This window comes from Chrysochloris asiatica, unplaced genomic scaffold, assembly GCF_000296735.1.
Source record: "Chrysochloris asiatica unplaced genomic scaffold, ChrAsi1.0 scaffold00231, whole genome shotgun sequence".
Classification (NCBI taxonomy): Eukaryota; Metazoa; Chordata; class Mammalia; order Afrosoricida; family Chrysochloridae; genus Chrysochloris; species Chrysochloris asiatica.
The window spans coordinates 1,942,084-1,965,001 of record NW_006408749.1 but is presented as its reverse complement, the minus strand read 5'-3'; the positions used below and the strand labels follow the sequence as shown (position 1 = coordinate 1,965,001).

At 39.3% G+C, this 22,918-nt stretch overlaps 1 protein-coding gene across 4 annotated transcripts in view; it reads left to right on the top strand.

Moving 5' to 3' along the window:
* CHRDL1 (chordin-like 1) overlaps window positions 1-22,918 on the top strand; it is a 250,102-nt gene that overhangs the window by 64,736 nt on the left and 162,448 nt on the right. For all 4 annotated transcript variants that reach the window (XM_006873242.1, XM_006873244.1, XM_006873241.1 and 1 more), the window contains 2 exons: window positions 1,832-1,944; window positions 14,128-14,221. In XM_006873242.1, the coding sequence (XP_006873304.1) occupies window positions 1,832-1,944; window positions 14,128-14,221 (207 nt within the window). The remainder of the gene's footprint in view (window positions 1-1,831; window positions 1,945-14,127; window positions 14,222-22,918) is intronic.

The window sequence follows — 22,918 nt, the reverse complement described above, 5'->3', positions numbered from 1 at the left end:
AAAACATCTACCTTTACATTTCCAACCCTCACAATCAGTCCTGATAACAATTATTCACTATTGTATCACAAGAGACCTATCCGCATTTCATTTCAGGATATCATGTTTTGTAAGATGGAGGGAGGGTCAGAGAAAAAGAGCAAGACCTCCAGAGAGATGGATTGGAAAAGTGGCAGCATCAATGGGCTCAAGTGTGGCAATGATAGTGAGGTTGGCCCTTGATCGGGCAGTGTTTAGTTCTGCTGTGCATAAGCTCACTATGAGTTGGTACTGACTCGATGGCATCTAACAACAGAACAACATTATGTGCAATGTTTCTTTACATGGTTTTTTGTTTTTATTGTGTTCTTAAGTACATCACGAAGCTTGGAGAGCAGCTACTACAACTACAGCCTTGCTAAGATGTCGGACAAAAAGCTCTGGTAGCATAGTGGTTATGAATCGGGCTGTGAACCACAAGCTCAGCAGTTCGAAACTACCAGCTGTTCCACAGGAGAAAGAGGAGGCATTCTGCTCCTGTAAAGATATACAGCCTTGGAAACCCTGTACAGGGCCGACTCCACAGCACAAAGCCACCAACTATTACAATATGGACATTCAGTTTACCAATCATTTGTCAATTGCCAGAATTTATTGGAGCCCTGGTGTGGCACTGTAGGATAAGCACTGGATTGGTAACCACCAAGTTGGCAGTTCAAACCCACCAGCCACTCTCAGAAACCCTATACAAGGTCACTATGAGTTGCAACCGACTCGACGTCACACAACAACAGCAACAACATTTATAGGCCATTGTGTGCTATGTGTAGGCTATATGATGGCTAGATACTGTTGTTGTTGTTAGGTGCCATCGAGTTGCTACCGACCCGTAGCGACCGTATGCACAGCAAAATAGTAAAGAATAAATGTTGCTTCTTTTTGATGATCTTTAAATCTGATGGAAAAATAAGACCTGTAAAAAAAGACAAGTAATGTGGTATGTGCTCAAGTAACTGACAAGAGAGAAACTGTGTTTATCAAAATTTCTATTGCATCAAAATGGAGTGACACATTATTTTTGGGATGATTGAGGGTTGTCTGTGTAAGAGGAAGTAAGTAAGTTGAATGGGAGCAGGGATTGTCCAGTTTTTATCCTCAGAACTTAGCATGTTGTTGTTGTTATCAAGTGCCGTTGAGTCGGTTCCAACTTGTATAAGGATTCTGATGAGCGGCTGGTGGGTTTGCACTGCTAACCTTGTGGTTCAAACTAATCTTGTGGTCAAGTGCTGATCCTACAGTACCACACAAATACTCCATAGTGCCTACTAAAGAGTAGGTGCTCAAATATTTCTTGCATAATTGAATCATGTTACCATGTGTGGGAAAAGCCTTTTATAGAGATCTATCACAATGTATTTAGTTCATCACCCTTAAGCCATCCCAAGAAACTTGGAGTATTCTCATTTATGAGTATTTCAGACCTTAGTTTTTATTTCTCAAAGACGGGGAAACAATGTTTTTCAATAGGACACATGATATTCTCCTTTACCTTAATGTAAGTTGGCACTCCACTGTTAAATGAACCTTAGTTCAAGTTCCACCTCAGCTGCTTATTGTTTATATGTTCCTTGATTTTTGTCAACTTAAACATGGGAATGATAATAGAACTTAACTGTACTGATTCATTGTGATGATCCAACAAGCAAAGTATGTGAAACACCCACAGAACCCATCTTAAGGGTTCTTTCAATGTTCCCTATTCCTCTAAAACAGATGTAATTTGTAATTGCCTTTGAATTTTATGATTTGGTTTGTTTCCTAACAAGTGGATTTTCCATTTCCTTCCCCGCAGATTCAGAGACATATTGTGTGTTTCAAGACAAGAAGTACAGAGTGGGAGAGCTATGGCATCCTTACCTAGAACCTTATGGATTGGTTTACTGCGTGAACTGCATCTGTTCAGAGGTACAATGCCTAATGGCATATGATTCCTAATTTGATCCTCATTATATAGAGGTGCTGTCAGTACCCAGATAACCAGGGGATTCAAGAGACAAAAGCCTAAAAGAAATTAGGTAGCAGATTGCAAGGAAAAATATGTATCTCCTGTCTTTTTCCATTGTTGCTTTTTGACTTGGTTTTCATGGGATCTCTGAGTATTTGCTATGGAAAGATACCTTGATCTCTTAAAAAACAAATACAATAAAATCATTGTTGTTGGATCTTTCCCAACTTATAACAAATAATGATAAAGGATACTTCAGGATAACGTAGAATATCTTGATAGTGGGAGCTGGGAAAGCTCAGTATAATCCTTCAATTGTAAAAACAAAAAAAAAAAGTTTCTGAAAACTATTTTCAAGGCTTGTATCTAGAGAGATTGTTTCATTGGGAGAGTGCATTTTATGTTGTCCCAGCCAATAACCATTGACCATGGCCCCTGTCTAATCATTAAAAGAGGGTTTGCAACTGACAAAGCAGATTGTACCTTCATTCTAAACAATGCTCTGCCATTATGCACTAGAAACTGCTGCTGCTGCTGCTGCTACTGTGTGTTGTTGAGTAGGTTCTGATGCATAATCTGCATAGGATTTCTGAGACTGTAAATCTTTTCAGAAGCACAAAGCTTCATCTTTCTTCAGCATGTCCTGGAAGAGGGTTTCTAAATCTCTGTACTACTGACCTTTTGGGCTGGATCATTCCTCACCACAGCCTATAAAATAGTAATATTGGTCAATTTTTAAAAAAGAGGAAATTGAAGGACCTTCTTGTTGTCAGGGTCAGTTCTGTGCATTGTAGGATGTTTAATCATCACTAGACACCAGTGTCACTCCCTCTCCCATTTGTGACAACCAAAAAGGACTCCAGACATGGCCGAAGTTGCCTGAAGATCAAAACATCTCTGACTGAGAAACACTGAATTGGGCCAATTGGGAAGGGAGGATATTATGGAATGAATTGTGCCTCTTCTCCAATACTGTTGCAAATTCTCCTGCTGTGGTGCTTCAGGATAAATACTGGACTCCAAGGTCTGTTTGAACTGCAATGTCAGTGGTTCAAAATCACCAGCTGCTCCTTGGAAACTCTACAGAATCTCTGTGAGTCAGAACCGACTCCACAGCACTAAGCAACAATACTTGTAGATGTAATCTCATTGGGCACAGAGTTCTTGTTATGTTAATGAAGTTATATCAGTGTTGGGTATGTCCTAAGCCAATCATTTTTGAGATATAAAAAGAGCGATTAGGAATAGAAGCAAGCAAACACAAACAGAGAAAGATAGCTGCACATCACCGAAGGACTGACAGGGAGCTGAGGAATAGAAGCTGAAGAAGCAAGGACCTTCCCTCAGAGCCAACAGGGAGAGAAAGCCTTCCCCTAGAGCCAGCACCCTGAATTTGGACTTCGAGCCTCCTAATTGACAAAATAAATGTCTATTACTTAAAGCCACCCATGTGTGGTGTTTCTGTTATAGCAGCACTTGATGACTAAAGCAGAGGCTATGCATTAGGCCTTGAAAGTAAAAATACTGAACATATAGAAATACGACTGAGAAAGAGCTGCCTTCTCAAAGTAAAGACTAACCTTTCTCTTGAGACCCTGTAGAAGAGCTGCAATTTTTCTCTAATCTGTTTGCTATTTGCACAGAAAATTGGGCTGTCAGAATTTTGAGCATGTGGAAAACTAATCTTTCACCCAACTTAAGGTAAGAGGCTGTGGGGCTCTAGAATTAAAACAAGCCAAATTTCCAATCTTAGCTGTACCACATATGGACCGTGCTATGTTTGATAAGGACTTGTGGTGTGGCATTGTAGGATCAACACTGGACTGAAAACCACAAGGCTGACCTTTCAAACCTACCAGCTGCTCTTTGAAAACCCTATATAGGGCCGCTATGAGTCAGAATCGACTCGATGGCACTTAACAACAAAAATAATGTTGGATAAGAGAGTCCTGGTGACACTGTGGAGTACAGCTGGGCTGTTAACTACAAGGTTCAAATCCACCAGCTACTCTGCAGGAGAAAGATGAGGCTCTGTGCTCTCTTAAAGCTTTACAATCTTAGAAACCTTATTACAGGGTTACTATGATTTGAAATCTACTTAATGGCAGTGATTCATATGTTAGATAAGTTGCACAACCTCCTTGAGGTCCTTCACCTTCTTTTTTTAAAAAATTGCATCATAATATTACTATCTTATAGGGGCTCATTAAGGATTAAATTCACTAATCCTTTTAACTTGGATAAGCACTGGACTGCTAACCAGAAAGTTGGTGGTTCAAATCCAGCAGGTGCTCCTGTGAGTTGGGACTGGCTCAACGGCACTTGAAAACAGCATTGACAATCTTTGTAACTCATATGGTAAACATTCAATTGGTCCTTATGTGACTCAGTGATCTAACTTCAAGCTTCCGTCTGATTCTAAGGAATGCAATAGATAAAGAGGTCCTGTGGTGTTTCCAAATGTATCTCTGCAAAAATTCATTCTAGAACAATGAACTAGCCACACAGGGCTAGAGCTGAGAGTGAAGCATCCAGCTGATATAAAGTGGGGGGAGACTCACAAGAATGCTCAAACTTACAGATAGTACCCATTTGACCTAACTTTGATGACTTGATGACCAGAGCTCCACTAGAAGAAGATAAAGAAATTTGGTAAAGGAAGCCAGTGTAAATTGCTACAATCTGATGAACTTGACCTGTACTTATGGATGTAGTAGCTCAAAATACCAACCGAGAGGGAAAGAGTCATCACATCAAGGATCAAGCCTATTCCCTCAGTATACAGGGTTGATGGGGATGGGCAACTTAGACATTGTTGTTGTTGTTGTTGTTAAGTGCCATCGAGTCAGTTCTGACCCATAGCGACCCTGTACAGGGTTTCCGAGGGTGTAAATCTTTACTGGAATAGAAAGCCTCATCTTTCTCCCGCGGAGCAGCTGGTAGTTTCAAACCGCTGACCTTAAGGTTTGCAGCCCGATTCGTAACCACTATGCTACCAGAGCTCCTTAGACATTAGCTACCTAAAATTCAGGGAGAGGGAAATTATAAAGGCACGAAGTGGTTGGCTCACAAGTTTTCAAGAGGTATTTTAGTTTCAGAGTGTGTGGGTAAAGATAGACTCCCCACTGAATAGTTTTCATCTTGTATAAATAGGTCTGGTGAAAGGAGATTGGAATAGGATTTTTTTGATTCAATAGTGAGTGATTGTTATCATGATGAATTGTGATTGTCACAACTGTAAAGGTATATCAAAAAGGGGGGAGTAGTTAATCTTACATTCCAGGAACAGAGGACCCTAGGACCATCAAGACAGAAGAGCATGAGCGGAATGTGGGACCCTAACCAGAGAAGTAGTGGCACCAGAGATGGAGGCAGAGGTGATGGCATAGAGAGATTGAGCAGCTGAGGACTCTAGACTCATGGAAAGAGAAAGGCTGTGTGCTGGTAGCAAGGAGCCTGACTTTCAGAATATGCCCTTTGGTTGTTTAAATAATTATATATTCCTGAGTGTTTTTGTGTACATAAAAAAAAAAAAAAAAGCAAAACGGAATAAAAGCACATACTGTTAAATGATGATGTATGGAGAGGATTGTAATCATTGCAATGAAACAAAATATGATAGGATGAGTGCAAAACCAATGTTCTCCCATGTGAACTATCATTCAATTCACAACAAAAGTTTAGACCACAAAAATCATTCAGAAAGTACACGAGAAACAAAAGGTTTTCAGCAAGGTGATTCGTATTTGGTTAAAATAAGCCTGATACTTTAAAAAGCTAAGGCATGTTTTCATGGAGTATCTGGGGACTAATTAACTGCCTGGTAAGGCATTGGCGATGGAGAACCAAACATTGGAGGCTGAGACTTTGATGCCTGTAAGACAATGAAAATGTTAATATGATTCCAATGTCAGTAGTTCAAGCACTACACATCTTCTTCTTTATCCTTCTCACTACCTTCCCCACATACTGTGGTGACTTTCATGTTGCTGTGATGCTGATAGCTACGTCACTGGTGTTTCAAATACCAGCAAGTTTCCTCATGATAGACAGGTTTCAGTGGAGCTTCCAGACTAAGAACAGATTGCGAAGAATGGATAGGCAGTCTAATGCTGACAGATTAAACCAGAAATCCTATGAAAAACAGAAAAACATTAATATAGTGCCAGAAGATGAGCCCCTCAGCCCAGAAGTCACTCAAAATATGACTGAGGAAGAGTTGCCTCCTCAAAGTAGAGTCAACTTTAATGATGTGGACAAAGCAAAGCTTTCAGGACCTTCATTTGCTAATGGTGCGATTCTAAATGAGAAGAAATGGTCACAAACAATCACTAAAAATTGGAACATGAATGTACAAAGTTTGAATCTAGGAAAATTGGAAGTTGTCAAAAGTGAAATGGAGCACAAAGATTGATATCCTAGGTATTAACAAGCTGAAGTGGAGAGGTATTGAGCACTTTGAATAGAATAATCATGAGGTTTTCTATGCCTGGAATGACAAATTGAAGAGGAATGATGTGGCATTCGTTGTCAAAAAGAACGTTTCAAGATATCTCATGAAATACTATGCTGTCTATGATAGTATAATATCTATACAACTACAAGGAAGACAAATCAATACAACTAATATTCACATTTATGCACCAACCACCAAGGCCAGTTATGAAGAAATTGAAGAATTCTACCAACTTCTTCAGTATGAAATAGATCAAACATGCAATCAAAATTCATTGATAATTAGTGGCAATTGGAATGCAAAAGTTGAGAACAAAGAGGATGGATCAATAGTTGGAAAATATAGCCTTGGTGATTGAAATGATTCTAAGATTCCAAGATAGAATTTTGTAAGACCAACGACTTTTTCATTGCAAATACTGGTTTTCAACAATATGAAAGGTCTCACCAGATGAAATACACAGGAATCAATTTTACTACATCTGTGGGAAGAGATGATGGAGAAGTTCAATATCATCAGCCAAAACAAAGCCAAGGGCTAACTGTGGAACAGACCATTACTTGCTCATATGCAAGCCAAGGCTAAAGCTGAATAAAATTAAAACAAGTTTACGAGAGCCAAAATACGAACTTTAGTGTACTCCACCTGAATTTAGAGACTATATCAAGTACAGATTTGGCTCATTGAACCCTAATGATTGAAGAACAGATGAGTTATTGGATGACATCAAGAACATCATATAGGAAGAAAGCAAAGGGTTATTAAAAAATTAGGAAAGAAAGAAAAAACTAAAAGTGATGTTGGAAGACACTTTGAAACTTGTTCTTGAACTTAGAGTAAAGTGAATGGAAAAAATGATGAAATAGAAGAGCTGAATGGAAAATTTCAAAGGTCAACTCGAGAAGGCAAAGTAAAGTACATGCATTGTGTCAAGACCTAAAGTTAGGAAACCAAAAGAACACACTCAGCATTTTTCAAGCTGAGAGAACTGGAAAAAATAATCACGCCTCAGCTTGAAATATTGAAGGATTCTAAGGATAAAATACTGAAACATGCAGGAAGCATCACAAGAAAATGGAAAGAATACATAGAATCACTGTAACAAAAGAGAGCTGGTTGGTTTGCAGGGTTGACAGAGATGGGCAACTTAGACACAGGCTACCCAAAAGAGATAGCAAGAAGAGCTACAAAGGCAAGAAGTGACGGGATTACAAGCTTTCAAGAGGGCATCTAGTTCCAGAGGGTGTGGGGGAAGGTAGACTCTCCACTGAGTGATTTCCAATCTGCTTGGACGGGGCTGCTGGACTGGGCTGATGAAAGGAGATGGAGAAAAGACTCTTGTGGTACAATAATGAATAATTGTTATCAGCACTGAGTATGAGGGTTGAAAATGTAAAGGTAGACATTTTGTAACAAAAGGAGGGGAGTGGTTGATTTTACAGTCTAGTAGCAGAGGTCCCTGGGACCATCAAGGCCGAGGAGCAGACTTCAGTACCCTACCCAGAGAAGCAGTGACACCAGAGATGGAGGCAGAGATGATGGATGAAATGGAGAGATGGAGAGGTTGGGGACTCTGGACTCAGGGAGGGAGAGGGGCTGTGTGCTGGTGGCCATGGGGCAGGCTTGCAGGGTGTACTCTTTGGTTGTTTGATGATGCATGGAGGGGACTGTAATCATTGCAATGAAATGAAATACGATAGGATGAATGTAAAGCTAATGTTCTCCCATGTAAACTATCACATAATTCACAATAAAAGCTCATAAAAAAGAAAAGAAAATTGGTTGACATTCAGCCGTTTCAGGAGGTAGCATATGATTAAGAACCAATGGTATTTAAGGAAGAAGTCTAAGCTGCACTGAAGGCGTTGGTGAAAAACAAGGCTTCAGAAATTGAGGGTATACCAACTGAAATGTTTCAACAAACTAATGCAGCACTGGAAGTACTCACTAGTCAATACCAACCGATTGGAAGAGATCCATATTTTTTCCTATTCCAGAAAAAGATAACCCAACAGAATGTGGAAATTAAAAAGTAACGCCAACACTCAAATGCATTAGCAATATCATTAATATCACACACAAGTAAAACTTTGATGAAGATAATTTAAAAATGTTTTTTAATTCAACAGGAAACTATCAGAAATTCAAGTTGGATTCAGAAGAGGATGTGGAACAAGGGCTATCATTGCTGATATCATATGAATGTTGACTAAAAGCAGAGAATACCAAAAAGTTGTTATTTGTGTTTTATTAACTATGTAAAGACATTTGACATTGTGGATTCATAATATGTACAATATTATGAATAATGGGAATTCCCAAACACTTAATTGTGCTCATGAATCTGTACATAAAACAAGAGGCAGTCATTTGAATAAAACAAGGAGTTATTGAATGGATTAATATCAGGAAAGATGTGTACCAGGGTTGCATCTGTTCACCATACTTATTCAGTCTATATGCTGAGCAAATAATCTGAGAAGCTAATACTGCATGAAGAAGAATGTGGCATCAAGAAATGCAGATGATTTAACCTTATTTACTGAAAATGAAGTGGACTTAAGTATTTGCTGATGAAGATCAAAGACCTCCAGTATGGATTATAGATCAATGTAAAGAAAACAAAAATCCTCACAACTAGACCAATAAACAACATTATGATAAATGGAGAAAATACTGAAGTTGTCAAGGATTTTATTATACTTGGATTCACAATCAATATTTATAGACACAGTAGTCAAGAAATCAAATGACTTATTACATTAGGCACATCTGCTTCACAGGACCTCTATAAAATAACTGTAAGAGAGCATGTTGTTAGGTGCTGTAGAGTCATTTCTGACACAGTGACCCGTATGCATGGCAGAACAAAACACTATGCACCATCATTAATACTGTTGTTATGTTTGAGCCCATTGCTGCTGCCACTGTGCCAATCCATCTCCTTGGGGGGGGGGAGGGCTTTCCGTTTTTTCTTGTTGTTCCCCTTCACTTCCCCAAGCATAATGTCCTCCTCCAAGGACTGGTCCCTCCTGATATTATGTCCAAAGCATGAGAGATGAAGTCTTACCATCTTGCTTCTACAGAGCATTCTGGCTGTACTTATTTCAACACAGATTTGTTTGCTCATTTGGCAGTTCAAATACGTCAATTCTTCTACGGTTTTCCAACTTTCACATGCATGTGAGGCTATTGAAAGTACCATGCTTGGGTCAGGCACACCTTAGTCCTCAAACTGATATCTTTGCTTCTGAACACTTTAAAGAGGTCTTGTGTGGCAGATTTGACGAATGTAACACGTCATTTGATTTCTTGACTGCTGCTTCCATAAGTGTTGATTGAGGATCCAAACAAAATTAAGTCTTTGACAACTTCAATCTTTTCTCCATTTATTGTGATGTTATTTATTGGTCAATTTGTGAGGATTTTTGTTTTCATTACATTGAGAAGCAATCTATACGGAAGTCTGTGGTCTTTCATCTTCATCAGTAGTTTAGTTTCTATTCCCTTCCAACAAGCAAAGTTGTTTCATCTGCCTATTGCAGGCTGTTAATGAGTACTCCTCCAATCCTGATGCCATGCTTTCTTCATATAATCGAGCTTCTCAGATTTTTTTGTTCAGCATACAGATTGATTAAGTATGGTGACAGAATGGCATACAGTTTTCCTGATTTTAAACTCTTCAGCCTTCCCTTGTTCTGTTTGAATGATTGCCTCTTGATCTCTGTACAGGTTCCTCATGAGCAAAATCAAGTCTTCTGGAATACCTACTCTTTGCAGTGTTATCCATAGCTTGTCATGACCCACACAGTCAAAAGCCTTTGCATAGTCAATAAAGCACAAGTAAACGTCTTTCAAATAATCTCTACTTTCAGTCAAGGTCCAGCTGATGTAAGTAGTGATATCCCTAATTCTACATCCTCTTCTGAATCTGGCTTGAGTTTCTAGCAGTTCCCTGTTGATGTACCAATGCAGTCTTTTTAAAATTATATTTAGCAAAATTTTACTCTCATGTGATATTGATGATATTGTTCAATGATTTCTACATTTTGTTGGGTAGCCTCTCTTTGGAATGGGCACAGTTGGTTGGCCAGGTAGCTGTTTTTCAAATTTCTTGGCATAGTTGAGTGAGTGCCTCCAGTGCTGCATCAATTTGCTGAAAAAATTTAAATTTATTCCGCCAATTCCTCTAGCCATGTTTTTTGCCAATGTCTTTAGTGCAGCTTGGACTTCACCCTTCAGTACCATTGTTTTTTGGTCATACAGTACCTCTTGAAATGGTTGAACATTGGCCATTTCTTTGCCCATAAAATCCTTCAAAATTGAAACTGGAGTCTAGAATGTTTTCAGTTCATTTAGTTTGAAAAATATTCAGCATGTTCTTCCCTTTTGATTTTCAAACTCCAGGTCTTTGCATATTTCATTATAATACTTGACTCTGCCTTCTTGAACTGCCCTTTGAAATTTTCTGTTCAGCTCTTTTACTTCCTCATTTCATCCTTTTGCTTTATCATCTCTATGCTGTAGAACTCTATGTTTCAGAGTTTTGTCTGACATCCATTTTGATTTTTTCCTTCTTTCCTGTCTTTTTTAATAACCTTTTACCTTTTTCCTGCATAATGTTCTTGATGTCATTCCACAGCTCTTCTGGTCTTGGGCCATTTGTGTCTAATGCACCAAATATGTTCTTAAAATGGTCTTTGAATTCAGGTGGGTACATTCAAGGTCATATTTTGACTTTCGTGGTTTGTTTTAATTTTCTTCAGCTTTACCCTGAACTTGCATGTGAACAGTTGATGGTCTTTTCCATAGTCTGCTTCTGGCCTTGTTTTGGCTGATGATATTGAGCTTTCCCTCCTCATTCCTCCCACAGATGTCAGTTTGATTCATCTATTGAGGTCCATGTGTATGGTCCATGTGTATAGTCTTCTTTCATGTTTTTTAAAAAGGTTTTTACAATGAGTAAGTCATTGGTCTTGCAATAAATTCTTTTATGCGATCTTCAGCATCATTTCTATCACCAAGGCATATTTTCCAACTAATGATTCCTTTCTTATTTTTCTAACTTTGCATTCCAATCACCAGTAATTATCAATATATCTTGATTACATGTTTGATCAATTTCAGGCTGAAGAAGTTGGTAGAATTCTTCAGTTTCATTGTTACTGCCTTTAGTGGTTGGTGGGGAACTTTGAATAATAGTAGCATTAATTGGGCTTCCTTGTAGGTGTATGAATATTATCCGATCACAGACAGCGTCGTATTGCAAGATTGATCTTGAAATGCTCTTTTTGATAATACATGCTATGCCATTTCCCTTGAATTAGTCATTTCCATCATAATAAACCATATGGTTCTCAGATTCAAAATTGCTAATATCTGTCCATTTCATCTCACCAATGCCGAGAATCTTTATGCATTCCATTTAATTTTTGACTACTTCCAATTTTCCTAGATTTACTCTTTGTACACTCCGTGTTTTCATTATTAATTGATGTTTGTAGCTGTTTCTCCTCATTTTAAGTTGTGCTTCATCAACAAACGAAGGTCCTGTACTCTTTACTTCATATACGTCATCACGATCAATCCTTACACTATTTTGGTGCTGTTTGTTATATTTTCATCTTCTGGCACTATATCTGACAATGTTCTACTGCTTTTCATAATGTTCTCAGTGGCTAAACATTCTTCCTCTCTTTTTTCCTAGTTTGTCTTAGTCTGGACGCTCTACTGAAACTTGTCTACCATGGTTGACCCTGTTGTTGTTGTTATGTGCCGTGGAGTCGGTTCCGACTCATAGCGACCCTGTACAGGGTTTCCGAGGCCGTAAATCTTTACGGGAGCAGAAAGCCTCATCTTTCTCCCGCGGAACAGCTGGTAGTTTCGAACTGCTGACCTTCAGGTTTGCAGCCCGATTAGTACCCACTGTGTTACCAGAGCTCCTTATGGTTGACCCTACTGGTATTTAAAATACTGGTAGCATAACTTCCAACATCACAGCAACCTACAAGCCACCACAGTATGACAAACTGAAAGACGAGTGGTGGTAAAAAGCATATTGCTGTTGTGAAGTGACTTCTAGTTGGTTCTGACTCAAAGTGACCTTGTATAGGGTTTCTGAGGAGCAACTGGAGAGCTTGAACCGCTGACCTTACGGTTCAAAGTGACTTTGCAGTCCAGCGCATTAACCCACCAGGACTCCTACATAGGGAAAAATTATGAAAACATAAATAGTTCCAAACACCTTGAGGCAATGAGTTGCTGGGCCCGGGGGCTCAGTACTATAGTCTCTGGGGACACCATTGACGTAACATAGCCCCCAAATACAATGTCCTACATCTTACTTTGGTAGGTAGTGTCTGGGTTCTTAAAACCTGATGTGTATCCATTTAAGGTGTAACAATAGGTCTCTCTCTGTGTGGAGGAAAAATGAATGATGAAAATTGAAGATGCTTGTCATCAAGTACATGTGAATATTAGTATCTATAACCCTGTGTCAGAGTAACAAATGTCATTTTAAGGACTAAGCTGTGAAAAGCTAGACAATGAATAAGGAAGACGAGAGATGATTTCCTACATTTGAATTATGGTGCTGATGAATATTGAAAGTGCTGTGGACTTCCAGAAGAATAAGCAAATGTATCTTGGAAGAAGTACAGCCAGAGTGCTCCTCAGAAGTGAAGGTAGTGAGATTTCATCTCACATATTTTAGAAATGTGATCCGGAAAGACCCGTGTCTGAAGACGGGCATCATGTCTGGCAAGGTAGAGGGTCAGCAACAAAGAGGATCTTTAAGGAGATGGATTGACACAGTGGCAGCAACAGTGAGCTCAAACACAGCAATAATTGTGGGGCTTGTGGAGGACTGAGCAGTGTTTCATTCTGGTGTGCATAAGGTCACTTAGAGCTGGAGCCTACTTGATGGCATCATACAACAACTGCAACTTCACTACCTTCTCCCACAACCGTTTGGCAAATATAAGTAGTCCTTCCTTCACATGAGTTATGGGTGGAAAATATAAATAAGAAATATGATGTCCAAAGCCTCCTTTTCTTCTAGTAATGATTGGTGAGCTGTTAAAGCTAGGGATCTTGTCATTGCAAATCAGGCAGGGACACAGACGCTCCACCCATCATAGTAGCTAACCAATCCAATTCCAAGCTCTAGCTTGTTCTCAGACAAAAAACTTTCACTAAAAGGGAAATGAAGAGAGGAGTAGGATCAAGGCACATTTATGTAGAATCCAGTATCCATGTCCTAAGGAATGTCTCCTTGCCCAGAGTTGCATAGCAGTTCAAGGGAACTGCTTATCCCTTCCTTTCTGTGGCATTGGGAAGCTGATTATGAAATCAGGCTAGATTCTTGAAAAAGATTTACAGCTAAAACTCTGGAATGGTAGAAATCTCAAAGCCAGGCAAGTATGAATCCCCCACAATTAGTAGGAGGCTTTGAGAACTGGAGCAGTTGTGATCACAACATTAGTAAAATATGCCAATAAACTAGCATCCAGCCCAGTAGAAGTGCTAGTGATGGGAAAAGGAAATACAGTGTTGATTTCATCCAGCTTCTTGGGAATGTCTTGTTCACTCCTTGCATGGGTCCCTGCATGACTATTACTCAAACTGGCGTGATTGGACTGACCTTTGAAAGACATTTACTGTTTTCTGTTTGCCTGCTTTCTTTCAGAATGGGAATGTGCTTTGCAGCCGAATCAGATGTCCAAGCCTTCCTTGCCTCTCTCCAGTGCATATTCCTCATCTGTGCTGCCCTCGCTGTGCAGGTAAATCAACTTGCCTCTTTCTTTGCCAGCTGTGGTTCTCTTTCCTACCTTTTTACTCTCCCCTTCTCCCTAATTCCCCAGAAGGAAAACTTCCAGACAGAAATAACAATAGGACACTTTTAGGCAGCCCAAACTGGCCCCTGAATGCTGTTTATAGCTCAGGTGGGGCGCATTCTAGGCTCTAATAAGTTACTGGGTACCCAGTAGCAGATTTTCATGGGGCTGTTTAATCATTTGAAGGTGAATGTCAATTGGGGGAAGGGAATTGTGGTTCAGAGATTTTCTCCATAAACTGCCTATTCCTACTATGGGCAATGGGCAATGTGCACCATAGAAGCGATAGCATGGCAGCATATGCCCTATCCATTTAATGTGGGTATTGCATCCGAACATAGCTTCTAAATGATGAGGGGCTCTTCACAATTCAAAGGAACTGAACCACTAAGGTTTATGACAATATAAAGCTGTCTGCCTGCTGTATAGCCACCTCTGCTAGACTGTACAGTTATGATGTACACATTGTTAAGAACAACTCTAACAGTGAACCAGACAGAGACTTTTTTCACAAGGCTGTTACGTCTACTTCCAAGGTTTGTGGCTGGGTTGTTTGTCTGAGGCAGGGGCTCCTTCAATGACACTTTGTTCACATTTGGTTAGGGCCTGGCTTTCACACCAAAGGTGTGTAAGCATGGAATAACTTGGGGGATAACTGTGGGCCCAATAGTAGTCCTAGAAAAAGCTAAGTGATTGTCTTGAGCTCTAGAAACTACAAGTCTTGTAGTCCAGTCAGTCAATTTCATTTCACTCTAGGATAGGGGTTCTTGATTTGTGTTGGATTTTTGAACCCTTGAAAATTGTTTGTAGTTTTTGCTATAAATACGTATGTATGCAAATTTCTGTAAAGGGTTCATAGCTTTCTTTGTATTCCTAAGGAGATGTTATTGTTGTTAGGTGCCATCGAGTCGGTACCGATCCATAGCGACCTTAGGCACACCAGAACAAAACACTGCCCAACCCTGGGCCATCCTCACTACTATAGCCATGCTTGAGTCCATTGATGCTGCCACTAGGCCGATCCATCTCTTTGGGGGTCTTCCTCTTTTTCTCTGACCCTCCACATTACCAAACATGATATCTTTCTCCAGCGACTTGTCCCTCCTGACAATATGTCCAAAGTTTGAGAGACGAAGTTTGGCCATCTGTGTATAACCCCAAAATTGTGAAGACACAGATGGTGTTTTTGAAAACAGTGAAGAACCTGCAGGACTTAGAAAAGAGGAAACAAAAGTGCTAGGGGAACATGGTAGGAATGAAGTTCAGTGAAAACTCAGTTAACTGAATTGTTTCAGAATGTGTTTTTTCATTTAAGAGGAAACCTCCAAATCCTTTTTGTCACCACTTTTGTAAGGGTTTAGTAAATTCTCCTGTATCAGTAAATACACTTAAATGAACATAGAAGTATCTTTCCAAGATGGCAAAAAGAACATGTCATATTACAAGTTTATCATCCGAGTATTGGCGATTATAGTATATGTTTAAAGATTGTTGTTGTTGTCAGGTGCCATCGAGTCGGAACCGACTCATAGTGACTCCATGCACAGTAGAACGAAACAATGTCCGATCCTGGGCCAACCTCACTACTGCTGCCACACTTGACGCCATCAATGATGCCTCTTGGCCAATCCATCTCGTTGGGGGTCTTCCTCTTTTTCTCTGACCCTCCATCTTACCCAACATGACATCCTTCTTCAGCAACTGTTCCCTCCTGACAATATGTCCAAAGTATGAGAGACGAAGTTTATATATATATATATATATATATATATATATATATATATGCTTAAAGGGATTGGCTAGGCATATGACCACCCTAGAATCCCTAAGTTAGTCTTATATATTTTGTTTGTGTTTATTTTCTTCTTTTATTTAAAGGGCATTACAAGAGTGTGGTATGGAAAGGGGTCTGGTAAATAGGAGTCAATTTTCTGATAAAGAGGCTATTCCACAGCTATTTGTATTTTTTAAAGAAGCCTGCATGGCACCCTGTCAAAAAGTACCTGCATGGTACCCTGTCAAAAAGTTTTCTTTCCTAGAATTCCTAAAGGTGATTTAATGTCCTAGGACTTATATAAATTAAAACATAGAAACTGTTCTTCTCTGGGGAAGAGGTTAATTCATGGCTCGAAAAAAAAAAAGAAAAAAAAAAAGGATAGAGTGAAAGAGCAAAGAGTGAAGTATAGATGTCACCTACTATAGCTACCTGACAGGAAGCAAGTATGGGACAAAGGAAAAGTATAATCTGGAAGTTATTTTGAGAGAGAGAAAAAGTGTTAAAAGAATTGAGAAAATAAATTCCAGAAAAGACATGATTGAAATGTCCAAAGGTATCTTGAGAAGACAAATGTCAAGTGTTATAATGAAGTGTGCAAAGACCTGGAATTAGAAAACCAAAAGGGAAGAACACACCTAACATTTATCAAGATGAAAGAACAGAGGGGAAAAAAATCAAGCAATGTTGATTTTCAATATGATTTGCAATATTGAAAGATTCTTTGGGCAAAATATTGAATGATGCAGAAAACATCAAAAGAAAATGGAAGGATGGACTCCTGTTGATCTTAAGATAAGAAAAAGAAGAAGAAGGGTGGTTGGTCTGAAATTTGGGGAGACTTGGGAACTCCTGAGCCCATGGACACTGGCCTAGCCAGAGGAGACTAGAGTGGAGTGTGAAACATCCAGCTGATCTGAAGTGGAGGGAGGCATGCAAGAATGCCCAGACTTGCAAATTAGTACCCATTTGACCTGGCTTGGATGGCTCGATGATCAGAACTCGACTAGAGGAAGATAAAGAAGTTTGATACAGGAAGCAAGTGTAAATTGCTACAATTTGATGAACTTGACCTTTGCTTATGGATGTAGTTGCTAAAAATACCATCTGAGAGGGAAGTAGTCTTCACATCAAGGACCAAGCCTAACCCCTTAGTACACAGGGTTGATAGGGACAGACAACTTAGACATTGGCTACCTAAAATGGGAGGTGGGGGCTATAAATGTACACAGTGGCTGTATTATAAATTTTCACTAAGGAATTTAGTTTCAGAGCTAAGGGGGGAAAGTAGAATCCTCAATGAATAGTTTTCCTCTTGTCTAAAAGGGTCTGATGAAAGAAGGGGACAGGATTCAATTGATTCAATAGTGAGTAATTGTTATCATAACTAATTGCAATGGTCACAACTGTAAAGGTAGAAGATGTGTAACAAAAATAGGTGGTATTTAATCTTACATTCCAGGAAAAGAGGACCCTAGGACCATTAGGATGGAAGAGCAAGAGCTGAACGTGGGTTAGAGAAGCAGAACACCAGAGGTGGAGGCAGAGGTGATGGCATGGAGAGATAGAGCAGCTGAGGACCTTAGACTCATGGAAAGAGAAGGACTGTCATTTTATCAGAATAAATGGTCGATGGTCAAACATTTCAAGGGGTAGCATACCATCAAGAGTCAGTGGTACTGAAGGAAGAAGTTCAAGGTGCACTGAAGGCATTGTCAAAGAATAAGGCTCTGGTAATCGATGGAATACAAATGGAAGTCTTTCAACAAACTGATGCAGCACTGGAGGTACTCACTCATCTATGCCAAGAAATTTGGAAGACTGTTACCTGCCTAACTAATTGGATGAGATCCATATTTGTGCCCATTCTGAAGAGAGATGGCCCAACAGAATGCAGAAACCATTGGACAATATCATTGATGAATGGACACAATCCTGACACACCTTTCCTGATTTTAAGCCATTCAGTATCCCTTACTCTCTTCAAAAGACAGCCTCTTTTTCTACATACAGGCTCTGCATGAGCACAATTAACTATTCTGAAATTCTCATTCTTTGCAATGTTATCCGTAATTTGTTATGGTCCACACAGTCAAATGCTTTTGCATAGTCAGCAAAACACAAGTAAACCTCTTACTGATAGTCTCTGCTTTAAGCCAAGATTCATATGACATCAGCAACAGTATCCCTCATTCCACACCATCTTCTGAATGCGTCTTGAATTTCTGGCAGGTCTCTGCTACAACTGTTTTTGAAATATCTTAAGTAAAATTTTACTTGCATGTGACATTAATGATATTGTTTGATCATTTCTGCATTCTGTTGGATCATCTTTCTTTGGAATGGGCATGATTATGGTAGCTGTCTTCCAAATTTATTGAACTTGCATATGAGCAGTACTAGATTCATACTTTGGACATTCCACATGTAAATTATTAATGCATCTTTGCAGCTGTTTCTTCTTATTGTGAGTTTTGCACATTAACAGATGAGGTCCTGAAAGTTTTTCTCCATCCATGTCTTTAAGATTGACTTTTCTGCAGTTGTATTTTTAGTGCCTTCCAACTTGAGGGGCTCTTCTTGTGACACTATACCAGACAGTGTTCTGCTTCTATTCATAAGGTTTTTAGTGGCTTTTTTTTTTTTTTTCCATAAGTGGATCACCTTTTCTTTGTTCATAGTCTGTCTTAGTTGGGAAGCTCCAATGAAATCTGTCCATCATGAGTGACTTTGTTGGCATTTGACATACAGGTGGCATAGCTTCTTGCATCACTTGTAGTGTGCAAACCACCACAGCCAGCAAAGGGACAGACAAGTGGTGGAGAATAATATACAGTACCATATTCCTCCATGGCTTGCTGATTTCAGTTGTGTTATTATACTTTGCATTTAGCTGCTATTACTTGGTTGTGCAGAATTTTAATTTGGTGGAAAATATTATATATAAACCAATGCAATTTTCATTTTATACCAATATTATTTCTTTATTTACCAATTGTATTAGGAAAATGGCATTACATTTCCCTATATCGTAGCAGAAGCAGACTATATAAGATGAGGTCGATATGTGGCATTTGTACTTTGAAAATATAAAGTGAGGGTTTAAAGTCATTCAACCACTCTGAAATTGCCATTTGGGTTGTAATTGATAATCTTTTTGGTCTGTAATCACTAATACCTTTTGTCACCAACATAAATGGCGACTCTATGTGTAGACCTCACCAGATGGAATATACACGAATCAAATTGATTACATCCATGGAAATAAACTTTGGAAAATCAGGGGCCTACTGCTGAACAGATCATCAATTACACCTATGCAAGTTCAAGTTGAAGCAAAAGAAAATTAAAACAAGTACAGGAGAGCCAAAATATAACTTTGAGTCTATTTATCTGAACTTAGGGATCACTTCAAGAATAGAATTGATGCACTGAACATTAATGATCAAAGACCACATGAGTTGTGGGATGACATCAAGGACATAGTACATAAAGAAAGCACAATGGTCATTTAAAACAAAAACAAAACAAAACTAAGAAAGGAAGAAAGAAAACACCAAACTGGATGTCAGAAGAGATTCTGGAATTTGCTCTAGAATTTAGAGAAGCTAAAATGAAAGGAAGACATGATGAGTTAAAAGAGATGAACATAATGCTTTAAAGGGCTTCTAAAGAAGATTCAGTATATATATATATACATAGTTGTCTTTAAGTACCAAGGAGTCGGTTCCAATTCATAGTGACCCTGAACAGGGTTTCCAAGGCTGTAAATCTTTACAGGAACATAAAGCCTCATCTTCCTTCCATGGAACAGCTGACAGTTTTGAACTGCCCACCTTGAGGTTAGCAGCCCACTTTGTAACCACTACACTACCAGAACTCCTTATCATTGGATATACACAGAGCTCTGGTAGCGTAGTGGTTATGAATAGGGCTGCTAACCTCAGCGTCAGCAGTTCGAAACTACCATCTGTTCCACAGGGAAAAGATAAGGCTTTTTGCTCCCGTAAAGGTTTACAGCATCAGAAACTCTGTACAGGGTCGCTATGAGTTGGAATCGACTCCATGGCACATGACCACCACCACCACCTAAAATGAGGGGGTGATAAAGGTACAAAGTGATTGGCTTACAAGTTTTCAAGAGGGTGTTTAGTTTAAGAGTGCAGGGAAAGCTAGAATCCCTATCGAATACTTTTCATCTTGTCTGGATGGGTCTGGTGAAAAGAGATGGGCATAAGATTCTTATGATTCAATAGTGAGTACTTGTTATCATGACTAATTGAGACTGTCACAGTTGTAAAGGTAGAAGTTTTGTAACAAAAACAGGGGAGTAGTCAATCTTATATTCCAGGAACAGAGAACCCTAGGACCATCAAGGGAGAAGAGCACAAGCAGAATGTGGGACCCTATCAAGAGAAGTAGTGACACCAGAGATGGAGGCAAACATGGGGACATGGAGACAGGGAGCAGCTAAGGACTCTAGATTATGGAAAGAGGAACTTAGAGCTGGTGGCCAGGAGGCAGGCTTGCAGAATGTATCCTTTGGTGGTATAAATTATTATATATGCCTGAGTGCTTAAATAAACAAATAAAGAGCTAAAATGAATAGAAAGAAATACTGTTAATTGATGGTACATGGAGGAGATTATAATCGTTGTTATGAAACACAAAGTATATGATTTGTTGAATGTGAAATTGATGATCTGCCCTGTAAACTTTCACTCAAATCACAAAAAAATAAAAGTAAAACAAAGATGATGGAAGGAATACACAGAGTCACTTTGTATTCTGGAATGAAGAGGAATGGTCGATGTTTAACCATTTCAAGATCATAACTATATGATCAAGAACCCATGATATTGAAGGACAAAATCCAAGCTACAGTGAAGACATCAGCAAAAAACAACCTGGAATTGACTGAACACAAATTGAAATCGTCCAACAAACTGATGCAACATTGGAGACACAAAATCATCTATGCCAAGAATTTTGGAAGACAGCTACCTGGCCCACTGATTGGAAGAGACTCATATTTGTGTCCATTCAAAGAGAAATTACCCAACTGAATGTGGAAATCATCACATTTCATATGCAAGTAAAATTTTGCTGAAGACCATTCAAAAACAGCTGTAACAGCACATTGACAGAGAACTCCAGAAATTCAAGCCAGATTCAGAAGAGTACATTGAATGAGAGATAGCACTGCAGATGTCTGATGGATCGTGGCTAAAAGCAAAGGATAAGAGGAAGATGCTTACTTGTGCTTTATTGACTATGCAAAGTCATTCAACTGTGTGGATCATGACAGACTGGATTACACTGCGAAGAATGGACACTCCAGAACACTTAATTGTGCTCATGTGGAACCTGTACATAGACCAAGAGACAGTCATTCAAATTGAATAAGGGGATACTGAGTGGTTTAAAATCAAGAAAGATGTATACCAAGGTTATATCCTTTCACCATACTTATTCAGTCTGTATGCTGAGCAAAAAAATCTGAGAAGCTAGATTATATGACGAAGAACATGGCATCAGGATTGGAGGAAGAATCTTTAATAACCTGCAGTATGCGGATGATACAACCTTGCTTGCTGGAAGAGAAGAGGATTTAAAATACTGACTGATGAAAATCAAAGGCAACAGCTTTCAGTATGGATTGCATCTCAATGTAAAGACAACAAAAATCTTAACAACTAGACCAATAAATAACAGCATGATAAATGGAGAAAACCTTGAAGTTGTCAAGGACTTCAACATTTATGGAAACAGCAGTCAAGAAATCAAATGGTGTTTTGCATTAGGCAAATTGCTGAAAAAGATACCTTTTTAGTGTTCAGGACCACCAAGGCATGGTATTTCAGCAGCTGCATATGCATGTGTTGGATTATGAATAGGGAAAACTGTAGAAGAATTGATGTAGTTGAGTTATGGAATTGGAGAAGAATATTAAAAGCACCATGGACTGCTAGAAGAGCAAACAAATCCATGTTGGAAGAAGCACAGCCAGAATGCTCCTTAGAAGTACGGATGGTAAGACTTAGGCCTCTCATACTTTGGACATGTTATCAGGAGGGACCAGTCCCTGGAGAAGGGCATCATTCTTGGTAAAATGGAGGGTCAGTGAAAAATACGAAGACCCCAACGAGATGTATGGGAATAGTGGCCGCAGCAGTGGGTTCAAATGTAATAAGAATTGTGAGGATGGCACAGTGTTTTGTTTTGTTGTGCATTAGAGTTGGTATGAGTCGCAACCAATTCTATAGCACCTAACAACAACTGGTACTGAAGGAAGTAGTCCACACTGCACTGAACGCATTGACAAAAATCAAGGCTCCAGTAATTTAGGGAATATCAAAGGAAATATTTTAACAAACAGATGCAGCACTGGACGTATTTATTTGTATATGCCAAAAAATTTGGAAGACAGCTTACCTGGCCAACTGACTGGAAGAAACCCATTATCTTGCCCATTCCAATGAAAGGTGATCCAATACAATGCAAAAATTATAGACAATATTCTCATTAATATGCCCAAGTAAATTTTTGCTGAAGATCAATAAAAAATGGTTGCGAGAACAAACAAGATGGCAGATCGGGTGGATGTATAGCAGAGAGCTCCACCAACAAGAACACAGAATACCCAAACAAGCAGGCTCAGGGGATGGTCCCAGAACTCTGAACCACATATAAAGGAATACTTAGAAGGTTGGAAGACTAACAGCTGGGGGAATTTGTGGCAGAAGCAAGAAATCTATTGCTTTCTAGTCCGGGATGCTCAGCTGCTCCAGGAGCCGCCATCTTGGGTGAGACCACGTGGGGGAAAGATCGGAGTGGCCACAGACGCCAGGCAGAACCGCTGAGATAAA